The 14,844-nt window shown below is 47.9% G+C and overlaps 1 protein-coding gene across 1 annotated transcript in view; it reads right to left on the bottom strand.

Moving 5' to 3' along the window:
- Positions 1-528: 528 nt before the first annotated feature.
- LOC119440446 (uncharacterized) overlaps positions 529-14,844 on the bottom strand; it is a 31,823-nt gene continuing 17,507 nt past the window's right edge. The window contains exons 3-4 of the mRNA XM_037705353.1: positions 2,206-2,555; positions 529-1,272 (exon numbers count right to left, since the gene is read on the bottom strand). Of these exons, the coding sequence (XP_037561281.1) occupies positions 529-1,272; positions 2,206-2,555 (1,094 nt within the window). The remainder of the gene's footprint in view (positions 1,273-2,205; positions 2,556-14,844) is intronic.

Here is a 14,844-nt window from a genome sequence, read left to right as displayed (position 1 = left end):
CTTCGCGATATCGAGTGAGGATCGTGGCGGAGTTTAGGATCCGCTGCGAGGATGAGACCGCGACCGTGGTGAAGGCTTGGTTAATGCGACAGGCAGCGGCGTCCACGAACAAGACATCGTTCGTTTTCATGCCTATGCGCCCGAGAAGGGCGGTCGCTCGCGCAAGGCGCCTTCCTCTGTTCAGATCGAGATGCATATTTCGCGGAATGGGAGAGATCGTGATGAGGTCTCGGACCTCGTGGGGGACCGGCGTCAAATCTGGGGGATGCCTGGTCATCGAGGAGAACAAGCCGAGCTCGCAGAGAATGTGGCGGCCCGCCTTGGTGGTCGTGAGTAGGATCATCTGCGTTCGCTCCTGAACCTCGGTGATCTCTTCTAGCGTGTTGTGCACGCCGAGCTTGATGCGTTTATACGTGTACGTGGGGACAGGGAGGCCGAGGGCTCGTTTCATACATTTCGAATAAGGGCGTTGAGTTTGTCGCGCTCCGCACGTAGCCAGTTGTGTATGGCGGCGATGTAGGTATAGTGCTAGACAACAAACGCGTGTACAAGACGCAGTAGGTTGTCTTCTTTCAGGCCATGGTGCCGGCTGGCCCCTCTACGTGCGAGTCGTATGGCATTGTCCGTCTTAGTCATGAGTTTCTGCACCATTAGGGTGTTGGTACCGCAGGACTCGATGTTCATATCCAGGAACCTGGTGGAGTATACCTTGGGAGCTGTACGACCGTCTCTTATGCGGAGTTTGATGTTGCGTTCGGCCGGCGGTTTCCACCCTTTGGGCTTGGCGCCACGGCTTTTTGACAAGTATAGCAACAGCTCAGACTTGGTGGGGGAGCACTTGAGACCGGTGCGTTTGAGGTAGGACTCGGCAGTTTCGATGGCCTCCTGCTGGGCGGATTCGATGAAGCCATCTGACCCCGCGGAGCACCGAATGGTTATGTCGGCCGCATAAATGGTGTGGTTTAGCCCGTCGATCTTCGAGAGTCGTTCGGAGAGCCTGATTATTATTAGGTTGAAGAGCGTCGGCGAGAGGACGGACCCCTGGGGGGTTCCCCGCTGTCCGAACTTGACTTCTTCCGACACCAGGTCTCCTGCGTGGAGGACGGCCCTGCGCCGGGTGAGGAAGGAGCGGACAAAGTCGTAGAACCGACGCCCGAGCCCGAGGTCTGCGATCGCCTTCAGGATGGACGAGTGGGCGATCATATAAAATGTCTTTTCTAAGTCGAGGCCGAATATGGCACGGATACCCTGAGTGTTTCCTCCGTTAAGAGTCTGATATTTTAATGGCGAATTCCATTGGGAGAAGAGGAGCAGGGCGCAGCGCATTGCGGAGTCGGGTGGCAGCGCAGTGAGAGCAGGGAAACTCGACCCGCCACTGGAATACGGCGTGCATTCTGAGAGCAGGTGGGAGGGCGACGTGTGAGAAGAAATGTACCATGTGACTAAAGCAATCGACGTCCCACCATTCTCTGCAGGAGAGCGGCAAAACACGCGTGATCGTCTTGTGATCTGTCGGGCGTAACGCTGTCACCGTTTGCGGCCACGTACTACATACTTTTTTGCAGCGCCGACGCATCCCACAACGTTTCTGCCTGCGAAGATCATCTGAAACTGCAACTTGAATCTGAAGTTGAGCTCCGGCAGCATTCGCTGCTGTTACTGTCGAGAGTCTCAAGCACTTCAGCAAGGTGAAGACGCTTTGCTACTGCGGTCCCCCGCGCATCCGACGAGAATCTAGGCGGAATAGAAATGCCAGGATCTGTGGCTAAATCGCTGCGAAGCTCGCTCGTATCACCGACGTCAAAATAAGCGGTGCCAAAACACCAACTACGCTTCGCTGCCGCCATTGCGCCGCGCGTGCCGGCTGAAGCAAAATAAAAAGAAATGAGTAGGATATGACAGTTTAAGTCACGTGACTTCCTTCGTACTCCGCTTTTCAGGCGAGAGCAGTCCGGACTGCTCCCGGCTGCTCTCGGCGCGGCGAAACTGCTCTTGTTCTACCACTGGATTACGGCTCTCCCACTCCTGTTCGACCACTGAAACACGTCGCCTCTGGAAGGAGCATTTTCAGCGTGCTTTTGAGTGCTCCTATTCTGCCAATGGAATTCGCCATAAGAGTAACATGGTATCTTGAGTAGATAGCCCGGGTCGGAAGCCGATCATGTGGTGAGGGAAGCAGTCGTGGTCCTCGAGATAGCGACCAACCCTGGTGAGGATGACGTGCTCCGCCACCTTGCCCACGCACGACGCGAGCGAGAGGGGCCAGACCCGATCGAAGCTAGGCACTTTTTCCGGTTTGGGAATAAGAATTGTGTGGGCGAGTTTCCAGGCGTTGGGTAGCTCGAACTTCTTCCGCATTTCGTTGATGGTATCGGTGAGGTATGTGACGGAGGGTTCATCCAAGTTGCGTAGGAGCTTTTTGGGGAATCCATCGGGGCAAGGGGCGGAGCGGCCATTGAGTGCGTGGAGAGCTCGGTGCACCTCTTCGATGGAAAATTTGGCGTCTAGGTGGGTGTTGTCGGTACCGGTGTATTCGAGGTGAGGAGTCGACAGGCCTGTGGGAAGCGGAAGATATTTTTGCACGACAGTCTTGGCGACCTCTTTCGTTGGTACGGTCCCTTTGGCCTGATGCAGTCAGTCATTTTTTTGGGGGGGGGGGGGGAGGGGGGCTAGGTGGGAGAGAGGCGTACGAGGCTGGCGATGCGGAGAAGGATGGAAAACAGCGCGTGGCGGCGTGCAATGGCTAAATTTTTTTTTCTTTCTTTTCCATTACCTTTAGGTTCGGACAACCAGTAGCCAGATATCATCGTTATAATCAATAATGCGGAATGGAGGCATTGTAATAAGCGGGTTATTTCACCATATAAAACATACAAAAGTTGATGGTGCAGCAGATTTTAAGGTTATAACCAATATATTGATAAAACCGGTATCGTTATAAGTGGGTTCGACTGTATTACGAAAGAGGACTCGTAGTAGGAGTTCAAATAGCAACTCTTGGATAGGTGTTAGTCAGAATGTCATTTGGAATATAGTTCACCTGTTTAACAGTCCCCTTCGTGGAACTCTTATTCTAGGTGTTTCTTTCTTTTGTTTTTAAAAGAAGGAGTCAGAACACCATCCAAAAAATAATTTACAATCGTTCACGTTTCGGCTCCCCATGGGAGCCTTGTTCAGAACGCGGCAAACTTTTTTTTAAAAAAAGGAACTTATATATAGGTTCCGTGGTGGCGTGGAGCCGAGGTAAAACACCCGGCTTCTAATCTGAAGGTCGTAAGTGCGAATCCTGCTCGAGTCCACTACACTTTCGTGCATGGAGTGGCGCCTGGCACGGGGAAAAAAGTTATTGCCGAGAGTTAGTGGGCCTATACTAGTCAAGGTGCAACCAAATTAGGAAGATCCACTAAGCTTCAACAAAGTCACTCCCTCAACAGAACAGGAATTGGCCTCCCTGGTGGAGTATTCGGCCACTACCTCCCTCATGATTCCTGAAATTAACCCATAGCCCTCAGTCCCCGGAGCACCTGACCAAGGCGGCGGTCAGACCTGCGACGCGGCAGAGGGTGCTAAGAATCTCTGGGTCCGGACAGGCCACCACTGGAAACTGAACTTGGCAACGTTCAACACGCGCACCCTATCAAGTGAGGCTAGCTTAGCAGGGCTATTTGAGGAATTTTCATGCATTGTCTGGGATATTATTGGCCTTAGTGAGGTGAAATGAACTGGAGATGCTTATAAAGTGCTGACTAACGACCACGTCCTCTGCTACAGAGGTATTCCAGATAAGAGTGAATCCGGGGTAGGATTTCTGGTCCGTGAGGACATACCGGGCCACATTGATGAATTGTACAGCTTTATTGAGAGGGTAGCAGTCGTAGTAATAAAGCTCAATGAGAGGTATAAAAGGAAGATAGTACAACCTACACCCCAACCTCCAGTCACGATGATGAACAAATAGAAGAGTTTTATGAATATGTTGAATTAGTCATGAGAAAGGTGCAAACTCAGTATACTGTCTGTAGTCATGGGAGACTTCAATCCAAAAATGGAGAAAAAGCAGGCTGGTGAGCAAGCAATTGGCAACTACCGCATTGATTCTAGGAACGCTAGAGGAGAGGTGTTGATACAATTCGCGGAAAGGAATAGGCTCTGAATAATGAATAATTTCTTCAGGAAGCGCAGCAACAGGAAGTGGACCTGGAAAAGCCCTAAGGGAGAAACAAGAAATGAAATAGATTTCATACTCTCCGCTGATCCCAGCATAGTGCAGGATGTAGAATTGTTAGGTGGGTAAAGTGCAGTGACCATAGTTTAGTGAGGTTTAGGATTTCTCTGAATTTGAAGAAAGAACGAGTAAAATTAGTAAAGAAGAAACAGGCCAAACTAGACACAGTAAAGGTAAAAGCAGACCAATTAAGGCTGGCGCTCGCAAACAAATATGTAGCTTTAAAGCAAGAAGATGAAGACAACAAAGATGTAATGAATGAAACCGTAACTAGGTTGATCTCAGAAACAGCAATCGAAGTGGGAGGTAAGGCACCAAGGCAACCACTAGTTAAGCTCTCCCAAGTAACAAAGGACCTAGTACAGAAACGACAAAACATCAAAGTGTCAAACTCGAGAGATCAGATAGAATCAGTCAAAATCGGTCAAAGCTGATCATCAAGAAGAAAGTAAGGGATATTCGTGTTATACCGTGGAAAAGATTGAGGAAGCCGTAAAACATGAACGCATCATGAAATTAATGAGAAGCAAAGTTGGCATGGGACAAGGCAAGATGTATGCACAGAAAGATAAGCAGGGTAATATCCTCAGCAATTTAGATGACATAGTCTAAGCAGCGGAAGAATTCTATACTGACCTGTACAGTTCCCAGAGCAGCCAAGCTACTTTCATTCGAAGTAGTGATGAACAGGATACAGAGGCTCCTTCTATAACTAATGATGAATTTAGAAGGGCCTTCCAAGACATTACCAATGAAAAGCTGCCGGAGAAGATGGAATAACAGACGATTTATTCAAAGATGGAGGAGATATCATGCTTGAAAAGCTTGCGGCCCTTTATACGCAATGCTTCACGACTTCAAATGTACCAGAAAGCTGGAAGAACGCCAACATGATACCAATCCATAAGAAGGGAGACGTTCAAGAATTGAAGAAATATAGACCCATTAGCTTGCTTTAAGTATTGTGTGAAATATTCGCCAAGGTAATTTCTAATAGAAGCCGGGCAACACTTGACCACGGTAAAAAGCTGGCTTCAGGAAGGGATATACTACAATGGATCAAATCCATGTCATCAATCAGGTAATAGAGAAATCTGCGGAATACCATCAACCTCTCTATATGTCTTTCATAGATTATGAAAAGGCATTTGATTCAGTAGCAACATCACCGTACCTCCTCTACCTCGCAACATGCACTCAGTGCACCACGCACAGTGAAGGCACAAGCAATACGGTACTTCACCCTCTACATCCTACACAGTTGCGGGGTCTTACCCCAGACGCGCAGCCACAACAGCCACCGTAATCATCAACAAAGAACATCGGAGCAGCATTTCGCTCACCCGATACAAACCCCTCCAAGCCGAGGAAGCAGCCACACCCCTCGCGCTCTCCCAAACAGAGTTTGAAGTCATTGTCAACGACTCCCAACAGGCGTGCCTTAACTTCGCTAGCGGCAGAATTCATGCCACCACGCTCAAGATCATCAATCAACATCCGCCAAACAGATGAGTCATGATCATCTAGGCGCCAGCCATCACGGCATTCCTGGCAACAAGGTCGCCGACCACGTGACTCGAGATTTGACCGACCGAGCCGACGCCGAGAAATCTGAACCCGAGGGCATGCACCCTGTAGTCTCATACCAAGACATTACACAATACTACAAGCTAACCCGCTGAACATATGCACCCCCACACAAGTCGCTGCCTAGAGAGCTGGAGCGATTCCTCCGAGCTCTACAGGTTAATACATTCCCCCACCCAACCAGAAATCACCTCATAGCCCCTACACAATTCTCTCCGCAATGCCGCTTCTGCGCAGAGCCCGGGTCCCTCAGGCACAAAGTAGAGGGTTGCAGAGAGGCACTACTTAATCCTACGAACCCTTACCACACCAACGAGCCTTGGGAAAGAGCCTTGGCCAGCTCCGACCTCGAAGGTCAGCAACGGCTGATTGCGAGGGCCCAGGAAGTGGCCCGAGCTCAAGGCATTCTGGAATGAGGACGCCTCTCCAAAGCTGCATTTACAAATAAACATGTTTATTCTCTCTCTCAGTAGAGATACCAACAGTCATAGTGGCATTGCGCAATCAAGGAGTAGAGGTGGCATACGTGAATATCTTGGCAAATATATACAAGGATTCCAAAGCTACCTTGGTTCTCCCCAAGAAAAGTAGAAAGTTACCTATCAAGAAAGGGGCAGGCAAGGAGACACAATCTCCCCATTGCTATTTACGGCATGCTTAGAAGAAGTATTCAAGGCTCAGGAGAGAGGATCAATGGCGAATATCTGGGCAACCGTCGGTTTGCAGTTGACATTGTCCTATTCAGTAACAATGGAGATGAATTACAACAAATGATTGAGGACCTTAACCGAAAAAGTGTAAGAGTGGGGTTGAACATTAATGTGCAGAAGACAAAGATAATGTTCAATAGCCTGGCAATGAAACAAGAATTCAGGATTGCCAGTCAACCACTAGAATCTGTAAAGGAGTACGTTTATCTAGGTCAATTACTCACAGGGGACCCTGATCATTAGAAAGAAATTTACAGAATTATAAAATTGGGTTGATGCATACGGCAGCATTGCCAAATCCTGACTGGGAGCTTACCACTGTCGTTGAAAAGAAAAGCGTGCAATCATTGCATTCTAACGGTGCTAACATATGGGGCAGAAACTTCGAAGTTAACAAAGACGCTCGAAAACAAGTTAAGGACCGCACAAAGAGCGATGGAACTAAAAATTTTGGGCCTAACGTTAAAAGACAGCAAGAGAGCGGTGTGGATCAGAGAACAAACGGGGATAGCCGATATTCTAGTTGACATTAAGAAGAAAAAATGGAGCTGGGTAGGCCATGTAATGCGTAGGATGGATAACCGGTGGACCATTAAAGTTACAGAATGGATACCAAAAGAACGGAAGCGCAGAGGAGGACGGCAGAAAACTAGGTGGGGTGGTGAATTATGAAATTTGCAGGTGCAAGTTGGAATCAGCTAGCGCAAGACAAGGGTACGTGGAGATCGCATGGAGAGGCCTTCGTCCTGAAGTGGACATAAACATAGGCTGATGATGAAGATGATCCAAAAAAGTTGTCGCAGTTTCACCTGAAAGGCGAAGCATCAATTGCGATAGCAAATTTGTAGAGAGCTATACGGAGTAATGATAGCAGCTTTATCAGCTGTATAAACTTGGACATGCAGCAGCACCGGCAACACGCAGAACTGTTGTCGACGCCGTCGGCGTTTTGCCCGTGTTCGCAGAAAATGCGTGCGGCGTTGGTGACTGTTGCCGGAGCCTCTGATATAAATAGGCACTTGGTGCCGCAGCTAAACGTCGCCTCCCTTCCCTCCCCCCCACGGCCTTTCGTGCGTCGGAAGAAGGCGCGTTTGCTCTACATATATGGTGATTGTAAAGGAGGAAAGAGACGCCTACTTCTGCAGCCCTTAAGGGAGCACGGCACAGAACGCGCGTTTGTTCTCCGCCGTGCGTTCACTCCCCGTGAAAGCGGGCGTCCCTCGCGCCCTTTCACTCGCACATACAGCGTTCGGCGCGTGGCGACGATTTCATCTCCATTGACGTCATACGGAACATCACGGCGACAACGACAGCGACGCCGACGGCAGAAATCTGCTTTTGAATGTCCATATAATTGCTATCGCAATAATAATGTGGTAAAATGAAATCTGTTCAAACAAACCTCCATTGCATTTATCATGCCAGGACGGAAATGGTACGAGAACAGCATCACGTGTGGCCGCGGATCAGACCAGCACTCATGTAGTACGGCCGGCAGAAGACTATCGTCTTTCGACGACATTTGCAGCGAAGCACGCAGATACGCGGCAATTTTTTTTATCAAGAACACCTGGGAACGTTATCACTGCACGAGATGGATGAAATAAGAACTCCTAAGTGGAAACAGACACTTTCTTGATATAATTGGGCATAGGCGGCACTGATAAAAACCTTCGGCTATTTATCTTTCTTGTTAGTCCCTTTGTAGATGCTCGACGACTAAATCAAGAAAGCTCAGGTTTTTTTTTAGGCAGAATCAGGGAACACCATTAGAGCAGCTTGAGCAGAACGATGGCCACGTGGAGAAGATTAGACCTCATTTCGCCATCGACCAGTGCCGTCCTCATTTAATTGTTCTGAGGCTCTTTGAGCTGTCTTGATTTCTTGGCAGAACCGCTGACTGCCTTTTAAATTAAGATGAAGAGAGCCTGTCTGGGTACATTGCGGAATGGTGTGGAGAAATACAGTTTCGAATAGGGCTAAAGATCGAAATTAAAAAAAAAGCTGTAAAGTTGTTTGTGAGATGTTTCTGTTCTGTCTCAGCAAAAAGGAAAGAGGCGAAATAAAGTGCCGCTGAAATTTGTTTGTTCCTTGCTTTTCCCTTCAAGAGTCCCTAATGAGCTCTCTTGATAGCCTTGCCTCATTACTATGGATAGCATTCTCGGGATCTACACTCCTCTCGAGAAATTTGCTGTGCTAAAATTTTCTTGTGGCACTTTTTGTACTGCATTGCGTTGACATAAAAAGTTGTCGCAGTTTCACCCGAAAGGCGAAGCATCAATTGCGATAGCAACTTAGTACAGAGCTATACGGAGTAAGGATAGTAGTTTTATCCGCTGTACAAACTTGGACATGCAGCAGCACCGGCAACACACAGCACTGTTGTCGACGCCGTCGGCGTTTTGCCCGCGTTCGCACAAAATGCGTGCGGCGTTGGTGACTGTTGCCGGAGCCTCTGATATAAATAGGCACTTGGTGCCGCAGCTAAACGTCGCCTCCCTTCGCCCCCCCCCCCCCCCCCCCCCCACGGCCTTTCGTGCGTCAGAAGAAGGCGCGTTTTCTCTACATATATGGTGATTGTAAAGGAGGAAAGAGACGCCTACTTCTGCAGCCCTTAAGGGAGCACGGCACAGAACGCGCGTTTGTTCTCCGCCGTGCGTTCACTCCCCGTGAAAGCGCGCGTCCCTCGCGCCCTTTCACTCGCACATACAGCGTTCGGCGGCGCGCGGCGACGATTTCATCTCCCTTGACGTCATACGGAACCTCACGGCGACGGCAACGGCGACGGCGACGCCGACGGCAGAAATTTGCTTTGGAGTGTCCATATAATTGCTATCGCAATAAAACATTTTAGATAATGTGAAGCAACTTTACACTTTCCGAGGCGTGTGTACATTCGAAACCTTAAAGCATAATTCATATAGGTATAACGTAATAAACATCGATAGCAGACAAAGAAAGAGAAAAGGCTATCTTTCTTTTAAATACAGCTTGCCGCCACGTACACCAAAGCTATGGTAAACACATTATGTCCCCGCTAGCCAGTCGAAGTTTGGCCATTTCATCTAGATATAATACTTATGACAAATACAATAATTAAAATAGTCATTTAACTGTGTGCAATTTAGTTAGCACCTTTTGCAATATCTAGTTGGTTCTGCAAAATAGCCCATTTCTGGCTTCTTTCCCACTTTTGACAGCTTGATAGCCTTCTTTCTAGGCTGCATTCTGCACTGCTACAATCTATACTTCTTCACCGTGAAAATGTTATTGGAATGTAGGAATACTCGTTCCAGTTTTGTACAGAACTCTCTTCTAGAGCTGTCATTTCGCAATTTGGAAAAGATAGACTGAAAAAGGACCCCTTTAACGAGGGTTGGAGAGCTTAGCACAGACAGACGCGTGGCATACTACTCCCGATGATTAGATTGAAGCATGAAATAAGAATATTTTTTTTTACTCGACAGCACTTAAGTGCACGAAATTAGTTTTGCCTTGTCCGTCCGTGTGTAGTGTCTGTCAGTTCATTCCGTTACGCTGATGATGACCGTTGTCACCATCTACGAGACGCAACGACAGCTTTTGCCATCGTTAGGCCATCTCGTCATCCGAAGCTTCACCCTTTCCACAGCGTGAAGAAAAGTAATCTTCTCCGCAACCACCTCGACCGCAATTGGCACCGTTGCCAGTGAAGCAATGTGCATTTGGGAGTCGAGTGCGTTAACCCCTTATCTATCGCGCAACAATAGTGCTAGGCAATCAGTGCAAGCCTTTGGGTCTCACACAGATTGTCAGAGTAGTGGCAGCTGCACATGCATTTCGGAGGCCAGAATGAGTGATACTGTAGTGGCGGAGGATTACCTAATGTGATTTGCATCGAAATTGTTCTTAAAAAGATGGAACTCCGTTTCCCTGCAAATTTTCGTTCTAATGCTCGTGAAAACGGTGTCGGAGGCACAAAGGAGGCGTTCATGATCATGATTATGATAAGCCTCAAACCTGGCACACAGCAAAACAGAGGATGCGCCGAAAATCTGGCTGTTGGTAGAAAACAACGTCGAAGCCATTAATTATTACAGGTTACATAATTCAGATTTTTAATTATTACATTTTTAAATGAGCGCACCCCTCCCCCTTCACAGAGCGCCCTATAGCAGCTGTGCTGTCGCAGTAAATTATTTCATAGCCAAACGTATCGCTAAGAATCGCTTGCTCTGTCGTTCTTTCTTTCCTTCTTTCTTTCTCTCTTTAAGAAACTTGGCAACTCAATAAAGCAAAGCCACAGGTGTGGCTGAAGAGAGAGATGATAAAGACAATGAGGTTAACTAGAAAAAAAATTCCAGTTTGTTACACTACATAGAGGGGGGCGGGGAGGGGTGGAGTAAATAGATAATATAACCTCGGGTGAAGTATACGAAGACCACCCTGAATATACGTGTTTACTAACACAAGCTGAAAAGTGTCCTCCTCTTCGCTCCAAGCGTGCTTTCTTGAGTGGAAGTATTGTGGTTACATAAGTCGGCATAAGACCTATATATAAGGCTAAATTGAGAGACAATAAGCATCGGTATGCTTGCGTTCAGACTTGATCGATGGTGACGTCCAATGTTTGCGAACGAAGGCTCCATCTTATCAGATGGCCTGAAGCGTCTGTTATATTTGCGAGCCACCAGAGCGAATGATCGTCGCTTACCACTCTAAATGGGCTGCCAAACAGGTAGGGTTAGAGATTCGTTATTGCCTAGACAATCGCTAAACATTCTTTTTTCCTTGGCGAAATATTTTTGGCTGCAGATGATAAAGTATGGTTCGCATAGGCAATGATACGCCAAAGGCCTTTTTACCACTGGACCTACACATCTCCAAGAGTGGCCTTGTTGACGTATGTATGCAATTTCGTGTCTTCATTCTTGTCAACATGACCGAGTAAAGGTGGAGACAGCTGGAGGTTTTAGAGTGTATCGAAGACCCCTAACAAAAGCGACATCATTTTTCGTAAATTGCTTTTTGAAATGTTCAAGACAAAGTGTCTGAAGTATGCGCAGAGTACCGGCAATCGGCATAGGTCACGTATATTCGTTGGCGTGGGAAATGCGCTGATGCCGATGGTTTTCTGTCGGTATGGGCTGATACCGCCATGGCTACGACATCTCCAAAGGAGTGGAGTTCATCGTACCTAAAGTGGCACCTCTCGGGCTTCAAAGAAAGAGGATGGCCTGAAGAACTACCTGAAGCCGCTCGATGTGCTGCTAGAACGTGACCAAAAATACCACGGCATCGTCCACGTAACCACTCGATGTGCTGCTAGAACTTGACCTAAAATGCCACGATATCGTCCACGTAAACTAAGCGTGGTTGCCATTTAAGCCCTGACTGAACAGTATCCATTCTCCATTGAAATGTAACTAGTACCGAACACAAGCCGAAAGGGAGAACCTTAAAGTTTAAGAGGCCTTCTAGACTAATAAATACGGTTTTCTCATGGTCCTGGTGGTCAGCTGGTCTGTGCCAGAAGCCACTACGCAAATACGTTGACGAATAGTGTCGAGCATGTTGGATACGATCCAAAGAGTCATTTATTCTCGGCAAAGGGTAAGCATCTTTCTTGATGATTTTGTTTTATTTTCGGTAGTCCACGGAAAAACGCAAACTTCCATCCTTCTTTTTCACTGATACCGCAGGCGAAGCCCAGGGACCTATTGAAGGCTGTATGACGTCGTCTTTAAGCATTTGCTGAACTTGGTGGCGAATAGCGCGTTGTGTTTTCTCGCGACACCTTGTAGGCATGTTGGTGGACGTATCTTTCGGCGCCTTTGTTATCATTCGATGCTCGGTTAGTGGCGTCTGGTTAGCTTTGCTCGTCGTAGTGAAGCAATCTCAGAAGGAGTTCAAGATACACGGAATGCACTTCTTTAGAGCAGCTGGTTGGCCCGAGTTCACATCGAGAGTGCTTGTTAAGCATTGGCAGAATTATCAGACGATGGAAGTGCAGTTAATATTAAGGCGTACTGGGAATCTGCAATTTCCACAAAGTAGGCAATGGCCATGTGTTTCGTGACGTGCCCTTTATTCGCTGCTGAAGTTCGTTAGCGATTGGTGTGTTTGCCTGCTGTTGAACTTTACAATACCTCGGCCAATAAAAATTTGTCGTGCAAGAAGAACCGGCAAATTACGGTGTCAGGGACGTAGCCTCCGCACTCAACCCTGACAAAGAGACTGCTCCGAGGTTGCGGTGGACTGACTCGTCAAAACGCTTCGGGCTGTATCCACAGTTTGAACGGTGTCAAGTTCAGGAAGGTTAGGGTCCGCAAACATGCGGAGTAGGTCGCGAAGGCATATAACCACGCCTTATTCACGCAGAAAGTTCAATCCTAGGATAATTCGTCTGGAGCACACAGGTAGCACGAAGAATTATCCGGTGAAGGTCGACCCACGAATTCTAATTCGTGTTGTACACCTTCCATTTGGTGTCACAAGAGGGCCAGCTGCTGTACACAACCTCAGTTCTTGCCACAGTCTTGTGACTTTGCGCAACTGAGTATCAAGTGTGCCGCTCATAACTGAACAAGCGGCTCCACTGCCGACGATGGCAGTAACCGCGTAATTGTCATTGGAAATGGTGATGTCGGCAGAAACTAACTGATTGGTGCTGGAGGTCGGTGAGAAATGGTCGTCTTTCGTTCATCGCGTCGAGGTAGGTTTTTTTTTCAGTTCGATGAACAGTGGATTGGCCTCCGGAAGCCGCTGTTCTTAGTTTCGCCTAAGTGGGCTCGGTGACCTGTTACCGCCACAACCGTAAGACGATGAAGGCAGGATAGGTTGTGCGTAGCGCCAAGGCGATGGTGTCCGGGGCTGGTGCCGCAGGACACTCGCAGGGGGCTCCTCTCATACGTTAGGTGTGTCTCGATCTCACATAAGCGCTCACCATAGCGTGGGCAACAGCGTCAGGATGAAAGCCTCAGAGGCCGAGTTGACGGTATGGGCATACCCATACGTGCCCTGGTTGACGGTATGGGCATACCCAGACGTGCCCTGGTTCGCCACAGTGATACCAAAGTAAGCGGTTATCAGACGAGCACCAAACACTTTCCTTGCTATTCATCAGTCTTGAGTCAGATTCTGCATGCGGAGGTGTGAACGAGGACCGCTGAGCGGTCGGCTCCACGGTCGGTGTGAAGGGCCCTGTAGCTTGCGCAGGCGCACCTAACACTTCTACATACGTGACTACGGTGAATTCAGCTTTTGGTGGTACACGTGGGGGCCCTGTCTGCCGAATTGCATCACGAATGACATCCGTGAATGCCGTCACATGTGGCTGGGGTCCCAAGGTCAGAAGTTGCCGTAGCTTGTCGCGCACAACACTACACGTAGGAGATCAGCGAGAGCACTGTCTGATCCAATAGAACATGCTTTAGCCGTGACGTCGTGGCGTTCATACTGTGACAACTGCTGCCGAAGAGTGCATTTCATTGTGGTCGCCTCGCTCAATAAAGCGGCCACGGTTTTCGGAGGATTTCGCCCGAGTCCAACTAAAATCTGTTCTTTTACCTCGCGCATCAAATAGCGTACCTTCTTCTCCTCTGGCTTTGGGGGTCAGCTCGTCGGTAAAAACAAAGCCTGTCTTCAACAAGCATGGAATTGACTTCGTTTGGCCACTGATTCCGACTCCAAAAGAAGTGCTGTCTGTTATTAAAAACGTGAAAAATAGCGCAAGCCGTGACAGCGATGGTTGAAATATACGACCAGTAAAATACCTCACTGACATTCTCCCTCCAGTTCTTGCAGCTATCTTTAATTCTTGCATCGTATTGGTCATCTTTCTAGAAAAAAATCAAGTAGCACAAGTTATGTCAATATTGAAGAAAGAAAATGAAGGTGATAAGGAAAATTATAGGCCAATGTCTATCCTGCCTGTTTTGACAAATGCTTTCGAGAAGATTCTGCCCTGTCGGATGTAAAATTTGATACAGAAACATAAATATTCCCGAACGCATAATTTGGTTTTATAAATGAAAGTCAACTGAGTCCGCACTACTATAACACAAACAATATATCATTCAGGGGGAGAGGGGGGGAGGGGGGGCTGTACAGCGCTGCGAAATTGTAGACTTCTCGAAGGCCTTTTACCTTCTAAATCACAGTAACTTACTCTGAAAGCTTAACTTGTGTGGTATCCGTGGATATGCTTCTTTATTACTAAAATACTGTTGATCTAATCAAAAACAGTCTCTACAAATAGGCAATGCAAACTCAGAATCTGAAGCCGTCCTTTGTGGTGTTCCGCAGGACAGTATTCTGGGACCCTTCTCTTTAACTTATACT

The sequence above is a fragment of the Dermacentor silvarum genome, chromosome 2, assembly GCF_013339745.2.
Source record: "Dermacentor silvarum isolate Dsil-2018 chromosome 2, BIME_Dsil_1.4, whole genome shotgun sequence".
Lineage (NCBI taxonomy): Eukaryota > Metazoa > Arthropoda > Arachnida > Ixodida > Ixodidae > Dermacentor > Dermacentor silvarum.
This window is presented reverse-complemented; position numbering and strand designations above follow the sequence as displayed.